The 7,508-nt window shown below is 32.2% G+C and overlaps 2 protein-coding genes and 1 long non-coding RNA gene across 3 annotated transcripts; all 3 read right to left on the bottom strand.

The window, feature by feature from the left end:
* Nucleotides 1–1,435: 1,435 nt before the first annotated feature.
* Nucleotides 1,436–3,592, bottom strand: LOC128392504 (deoxynucleotidyltransferase terminal-interacting protein 1-like). Its single transcript, XM_053352534.1, has 2 exons — nt 2,712–3,592; nt 1,436–2,573 (listed from the first exon to the last, which is right to left on the bottom strand). The coding sequence occupies exons 1-2, from the start codon at nt 3,196–3,198 to the stop codon at nt 1,516–1,518; spliced, it is 1,545 nt and encodes a 514-aa protein (XP_053208509.1). The 5' UTR covers nt 3,199–3,592; the 3' UTR covers nt 1,436–1,515.
* Nucleotides 3,593–4,090: 498 nt separating this feature from the next.
* On the bottom strand, nt 4,091–5,902 carry LOC128390771 (hyccin 2-like). Its single transcript, XM_053350535.1, is given in 5 exon segments — nt 4,091–4,547; nt 4,630–4,915; nt 4,996–5,448; nt 5,450–5,496; nt 5,576–5,902. Coding segments are annotated over 5 exon segments (1,314 nt in total). The 5' UTR covers nt 5,804–5,902; the 3' UTR covers nt 4,091–4,247.
* A 525-nt stretch (nt 5,903–6,427) lies between these two features.
* LOC128390781 (uncharacterized) lies at nt 6,428–7,132 on the bottom strand. Its single transcript, XR_008325696.1, has 2 exons — nt 7,026–7,132; nt 6,428–6,960 (listed from the first exon to the last, which is right to left on the bottom strand). It is a non-coding gene; the product is annotated as an uncharacterized LOC128390781 (long non-coding RNA).
* Between the last annotated feature and the right edge of the window lie 376 nt (nt 7,133–7,508).

The raw sequence follows: 7,508 nt of genomic DNA, 5'->3' as shown, positions 1-7,508 counted from the left end.
AAATGTTCATTATGATAACAATTTCTATTCAATTATTTTTTTTTTAATTATTTAAACAAATGAATTATTAATAGAATAAAGAAAAATAATGAATATGCATGTAGTTGAAACAATTAGGTGAAATAATCGATTGTCTTGAGATGGTGTCAATTGTGAAAGGTTTCAATTTGATTGGATGATTTGATTGTGTCCATGATTATTTAATCTTCATATTGACCAAAGCTTTGATTAGTAAATTGTTTGGAAATAGAGCAATCAATTTGTTACGCATTTGATTAGACGAAAGTGCATTACAAATACCATTTTGAACTCCGATAATTAATACATGAGCAAATTTAGAAATTAAATCATCATCTCCACGTTTAGATAATAGAGTTGCAATATCGATGACAAATGGTGTTGATAATTGTTGAAGTTTCTTATTTTCAATTGATTCTAAAATGTGAAAATGTAAATCAAATTTCCTTTCCTTGACCAACAAGTGAATAGCGTATTAAAGGTTGACCATTAAAGATGATCTTTTGATTGTTACATTCATTTAGAGATATTAACCATCTAGTAAGTAAATGGGTTGAGATCATTTTCTTTCCGGTGAATTTGATGTGGTTGAACTTTGATTAGAATTGAAGAAACCTTTGTCAATTAGAACAGCAGCAAAAGATGGACTACTTTCCGCCAGATTTAATGGTAATTGTTTAATATCGTAATCACTTAATTTAATTTGCTCTTTATCCAAGTAAATTGTTGAAGCTGTGAAGTGATTTACTATTAAGGCCAATTGCCAGTGAAACCATTTGTCCAATGAAAGAGGCAAGATTTTTTCTCAATGGAACTGGAAACAATGTGGCTAAAAAATTAACAGCTTTATCCTCATCATCACCCAATTGTTCACAAATTGAATAAATCAGGTACAATCTTTGAATTGATAATTTAGGATCATCTAGTTGATTAATTAAACCATGAAGAAGCTTTTTACTTTTTCCTATTGATTCTTCATTCACATTGTAATTGGTGATAATCCATTGAAGAGTTGATTGAATCGTCGCATTCATTTGTTCACGAGAATCCATCTTTACATATAAACGAACACAAAGAACAATTAAAAATAATAATATAAATCGAATAAAAAAAACAATTAGAATAGAAAATTTATCTTCAAGAAATTGGAACAAAAAAAAATGAGATGCAAAGAAACGGACAAGATTCAATCAGTTAATTTCTCTTCTGATCAACAGAAAGCTCACAATTAAGAATCTGCTCGAATGTTGGTGGTTCTAATTGTTGTGAGAAGAGAAATAAATTACCAATAAGATAATTTATTCAATGGAAAATCAGTGAAACAATTGATTGAAAAGCTTCCGAAATGTTTCAAGTTTTGTTTACTTTTTTTGCTCTTCCAAAGATCTGACAAGTTGGAAAAAGGCGCCACATCCAATTGAGAGTTAAATTGTCGATTTTATTAAATCATTTAAATTAGAAAATAAGATGATAAATGTTTTGTTTTCATTAAATAATTCACGTTAAACTGAGGTCAGTGGGTAGTTGAGAGATTAACATTTCAGGATTAGGACTTAAATCGGTTGGTAAAAGGGATGAAAAAGGTGATCCATTAGCTGATGAAACACCAACAGTTGAGTTTAAATAATCAAGATGAACGACTGGTGAGGGTTCACGACTTTCATTTTCCACCTCATAATCATCTAAACCTCCAGCATTGGAATTGTTACTCGCCACATCTGATGAGACATCACAATTTTCACCAATTGGCTCGGGTTCTATTGTTACTCGAGGTATAACATGAGGTTTACGAGCTTCATTCAACGATCTCATCATTTCACTTTCGTTTTTCATCGCGTCCATGGTTCGTCTCATTTTCAGGATCATTGCCTCTGGTACAGTGAATCCACAGCCCATGGAATTACCGTCGACTCCGGGTGCACCTCGGTATTCATCTGATTCTAATAGATTCTCAATATCTTCTTTAATTATCAGGTAAGCTTTACCTCCAGCCGGTGGCATTAACCCATGTTCATGGAGCCAATGTTTATCATCATGATCGCCAATATAACGGAAAAGATCAGCGTGTTTGGTATATAAACGACCTCGAGTAGCACCAAAACCTAAAGCTTTGTTGGCCTTTGATCCAAGTACAAATTTAGTCTCAGTGGTTAACCTATTTGATTCCCATCGAGGTCCCTCTCTCCTAATATCGAAACCAGAATTACCTTTAAAGTGTAATCTATTGGCGAAACCCGATGATCGAGCCTTTCCAACCCCAGATGAACCTTTCAATTTTTTCCGTTTAATTGGAGGCGGACGAAGATGATGTTGTGAATTACTTTCTGAATCTGATTCACAGTCTAAAATTGAAGCGATTTGCGGGTGAGATTGACGTTTATCACCATGATGACGTTTCTTTGTAACCGGAGCTGTAACATTATTCTCATAATCTGATCCGTTTTCAATTAATTCACCATTTAGAGGACTACAAGCATTTAATGCACTACCAATGTACATTTTTTTAGCTTCCTCAAGAATTTCTCGACAAGCAGCTTGAAGATGTTGTTCCGAAACTAAAGAAAATGAGAAAACAAAGATCCATGTAAGAAATACATACAAAAGATAATCAATATTGAACTTTGAAATCTAATCAAGTTGTAGGAAGAAATTTCAATGGTTGATTCTCATATGAGTTGGTTTGGATGAATTACCTGAATTAGCACCGAAATTTTTCTTAATATTAGTCATTGAAGGTCTAAAGTATCTTTCAATATATTTTTGTAGAATAGTGTTTATCTCGTTATTGATACTGTTCTGAAGAGCTTGTCTAAGTACATTAAGCGATTTCGCAGCGCCTGTAACAATACCAATTCGAGCTCTATTCATAACACTACGATAGCTAACTCGATTTGAAGATGCATTGGTGGGGAAATTGAGTAAATTCAGAGTTCTCATATGATATGTTCTAGTCCATTCCCTTAGATCCTCTTCACTTGGGTTAGATTGGCCATCATTTACACGATTAATTGATGAATTATAATCAGGATGAGTAATAGAACTTGAATTTACAATAATACTTGGAATTGAGGTATTACAGTTTGTCACTGATGCTGAGGTTGGAACTGTGGTAATACTGGTAATGGAATTTGTTGCTGTAAATGATGATGAACATGAAGAAAGGTAAAGTTGATGATCCATTTCCTTCACAAGAATCTATATTGGTCTTCGTCTCCATTTTTCTTTCCATCCTTTTTTTAACCTTTGAAATGCGATTTTATATTCAAGTAGATCATTAATCCAACTAAGTGATTAGCAAAAACAATCAAAAGTAGATTATAAATCAAAAATCAAATCAAGAAGAAAACAAAACAACACAGAACAGGTAGAATGAGATTGCATGAGAAAACCAAAAGAGAAACAATTGACCAAACAAAGATAAATGAACCAATCAAAGAAAGAAATGATTAATAGACATAAAATTGGAACTTTAATCTACTAGAATTTACTTAATTAACGAAGAAAAAGAAAAGTAATCAGCACAAAAAGTGAAAGAATCGACAATTTAAAAGGATAATATTGACAATCACTTGATCCAGATGAGTAATAGAAAAGAATGAAAAAGAAAGAAAAAAAGAAAGAGAACATTGAAAAGGGAAAGATCAATAATCTCGAACCTTAAACTCAACCTTAGAATTTAAAATGAAGAAAATAATTCAGCTAAATTTAATTTAGAATTAAAAAAGAAATTAATGTTCCAAACAGAATTTGAATTTTTTCTTTCATTCTTCTTTATTCCTGAATGCATTTAAATTAATGAGTGAAAAATAAATTGTTTTGATTTACTGATTGAAGCAGCAAAAGTTCAAAAGGAGATGAGATACTTTTTGATTGTTTGATTTAAATGATAATTATGATAATAATAATGGACTAAGTCTGTGACTTTCTGCAACTGATTAAACAATCAAATCTTTCGAGATAATTTTGATCAATTGGTAAATCGACTAAGAGTTTTCAGTGATGATTGAGATGATCAATTACCAATCGATTGGATTGGACATTGATCAATGAAACAAGTTACATTTCGTGTTGGTTGTTTATTTTGAAAGAATAAAAATTTTTTTAATCAGTTGAGTTGAGAAAAGTTAGTTGATTAAAAAACACTTGATAAAAGAACAGTTAAAATTGTTATGATTGTAAAGACTATTTGACAATTGAGATTATGAAATAATTAAATTGATGAAGCTCATTTAATCTCTATTCATGGAAGACGCTGGTCGAGAAGCGGGTGATAAAGTTGCACTTCTCGATTCATCGGATTCAGGGGCAGTTGAAGATTCTGGAGTTGGACCACCGACGATCGGAATGTCCTCAGGCAATTTTGAAGGTTTAAAAGTCGCCGCTGTTGTTGGCGTTTTATTGGAAGCTGTCGCAGTAAGAATAGTTGATATTGGCGATCGAACATCACTTCGACTACCTGAAAGATCGGGTTCAGTATCGGCATTTGGATTAGGGTCAATTTTAAATGAATGAATCATAGCATTTGAAATCTGAAAATGATAGAAAAAAGAAACAATTATTATCAATTGAACATCACTTTCAATAAATTTTCGAACAAAAATTTGTACTGACCAACAAAACATCAGTCCAAAGCTCTTTGACCGCTCGATTGTGAATTTGCTGTAATACTTTCGTACCAAGGTCAGTTATTCCGTTATAGAGGAAAACATAGACACAACGAAGCACCTCAACGAACCAAGGACTTTCCAATTGAATTCGAGCCAAACCAACACCGAACATTTCATTAAGTGTCATTACGCCTGAAGGTGTTTTCTCTGCCGCTGCCACGGCCGCTTTAGCAACGGAAAGGGCATGAGCTTGTTCAGAGGGTGATCTTGGTCCACTCATTTTCAACAATCTGGAAAAAAAACAAAACATTTCGTTAGCACAAAATAAATGAAACATGAAAATCGCAGGTACAAAAAAAAGAGGACTCACTTCAATGCGACCCTACACATGACCTTCCATGAATTTTTACTAACATAATTTAAATTTTGATAATAAACTCGAACCAGAACGGTCATTGTTTTACTTCGGTTACTTGCATGTAACCTTTCAACCTGTTCGTAAGGTCCAAAAGTTGGAATCGGCTTATCGGGTAACGAAGTTTCCAAAAATTTCAAAGTCTGTTCGGTGAGATTAGCAGGTCCCGGTGACGAAGTACTCAAAGGTGTATTGTGATAGATTGATGGTTTACTCAGATCGGGAATTCTCATGGTCACTTTTTTCGGTTTTCCCTCTTCATCGACAATCTCCTTATTATAGATATTTAGTAAACTCGCCTCGACACATTTGTACTTTTTCCTTCCCTCGGTGGGAATTACACTCGATTGTAATAGAAGGCACATTAAACTTGGAACATAATTAAGTACATATTGATGTAATTTCTCATTTACTTGACCTGTAAGCGTAAATCCATTTACAAATACTTTCCAAAAGCTATTCAGGAAAATAGAGAGAAAAACAAATTTGATTATTTTCAGACAAGAAAACGATTACCAATCAAATCAAATCTTACCTTCTCACTGATCTTGAAATCATCTAGAACGGTGTAAACAGCATTTTCCAATTCCTTGTTCTCAATTAACTTATCAGCTAATTGATTTAGTTGAACTAAATCATCTTTCATGCTGTTCCATTGTTTATCAAATTGACTGTCCCATTCTTGGACTATCTCAACACTGTCTTTCGTTTTAATTGGTGATCGTTGTTTACCTGTTGATGATTTGACAAGTAACGAAGCCATTGAATTAGGTTAATCACAATTAACAAACAACTATGATACAGGAGGACAAGGTGACTTGGTTGACAGTTGAACGTTTAATAACTAACGGTTGTTGTTGCTTTCGATCATCAAATTAACGATTATCATCAATGATCGCAGGAAATTTCGATGTCGCTGATTGCGAACCAAAAATCGATTTTCAGTCTCTTTCTTTTCTCTTTCTTTTTCCATCGTAACTTCCCCTCCCATCGAACTGTTTCCCTCTTTTCTGATTCTCTTTCTTTTCCTGTGTCTTTTTTTATTCGACAGAAATCGAAGATCATCGATTTTGATGAAGAATTTGCGTCACAATCGATTATTGGAAAATCTATCAATCGCACATCACTAACCCTTTATTGTGTTGAAATTATTTAAATCACGGTTATGACTTACAACTTATTACGATTGATTAAACAATCAAATGAAAATCAGGTAACAATTAAACGGGGGAATTTTAAATTGTAACTTACATTTCGTAATTAAATGATGTATTTGATTGCGAAGGTGAAAATTAATCATCTGTAATTGTTCATATTGAATGTGGATTTTTGTTAATTGTTTGGGACAGAAAAACTTTAACATCAATTAAGTCTAATCAACTAAGAATTTATTGTCACTTTAAATTAGTAATTTAATTTATTATTGTTTTTTTTTACAGACTTTATTATTATTTTTGCTTAATTAGCTTTTCTTTGGTCAGATATTAACAATTACAATCAAGGTAGAAAACGTAACAATTGTATGATTAAATACAATTTAGGACAATATTTTTTTAATCTACATTTAATTTTCACATTCACACTTGTATGTGAGTCGAGTAATTTAATTGTTGGTTTTTTTTTCTTGTTTCCGGTAATCAGTTGTTGTTGTTATTTCCCCTTCTCAATGTGATAATCTTGATGATGTGAGCATAATAATCAATTGCCCTTTTCTGTCAATTATTGTTGTTGTTATTGTGATGTGAATTTGTCCAATTGTCAAAATTTTACTTTTAGAAGACCATCAATTCATTTTCCAGGTAATTAGTTTAATTTAGGTGGTAACTCAGATTATCTGGTTAATCCACTTTTAACCAGCTTCTTAACATGAATTAATTTGGCACATTTGATCAACCATAATTGTAGAATGTGACAACCAGTCTAAATTAAGAGAAAAAATTGGAAACAATTAGTAAATTGAAATTGCGTAAACAAAATCAACTAACCTCATCTTAATCATAATTTTTTTCACTACGAAACTTGAAACCAAAAGCCGAGTCCTTGCTTGACCAACTTATCAACTTCATTGACCACAGTTTAATGTTGACCAGAAAAAATGACGATGGTGATTAACAAATTGTCACATTAAAAGAAGAGAAAGAGACAAATTTGTTGAAGAATTGGCTAATTTATCAGTAATTATGACCTCTAATTAATTAACAATTTGAAAATTGTAGAAAGAGGAAGGTTAAAAAGAAAATCATTTTCTTTCTCTCAATTTCATATTTCCGTTGATTGGATATACAAATAAGGGACTATTATTTGCTTGTTGATGTTGTTGTAAGTTGATTGAGTTTCAGTTTGCTTGTGTGTGTTGGTTTGGAAGTTGATTAATAATTTAACAATTTAATTATTTAGAAATATTTACTATTTAAAGTTACCTGGCAACTGTTCTTTTCAGTGTGCCAACCTGAAAACGGCAGGTATTT

The sequence above is a fragment of the Panonychus citri genome, unplaced genomic scaffold, assembly GCF_014898815.1.
Source record: "Panonychus citri isolate SS breed McGregor unplaced genomic scaffold, ASM1489881v1 Contig00011, whole genome shotgun sequence".
Taxonomy (NCBI): domain Eukaryota; kingdom Metazoa; phylum Arthropoda; class Arachnida; order Trombidiformes; family Tetranychidae; genus Panonychus; species Panonychus citri.
The sequence above is the reverse complement of the archived record's forward strand: the minus strand, read 5'-3'. Positions and strand labels throughout refer to the sequence as shown.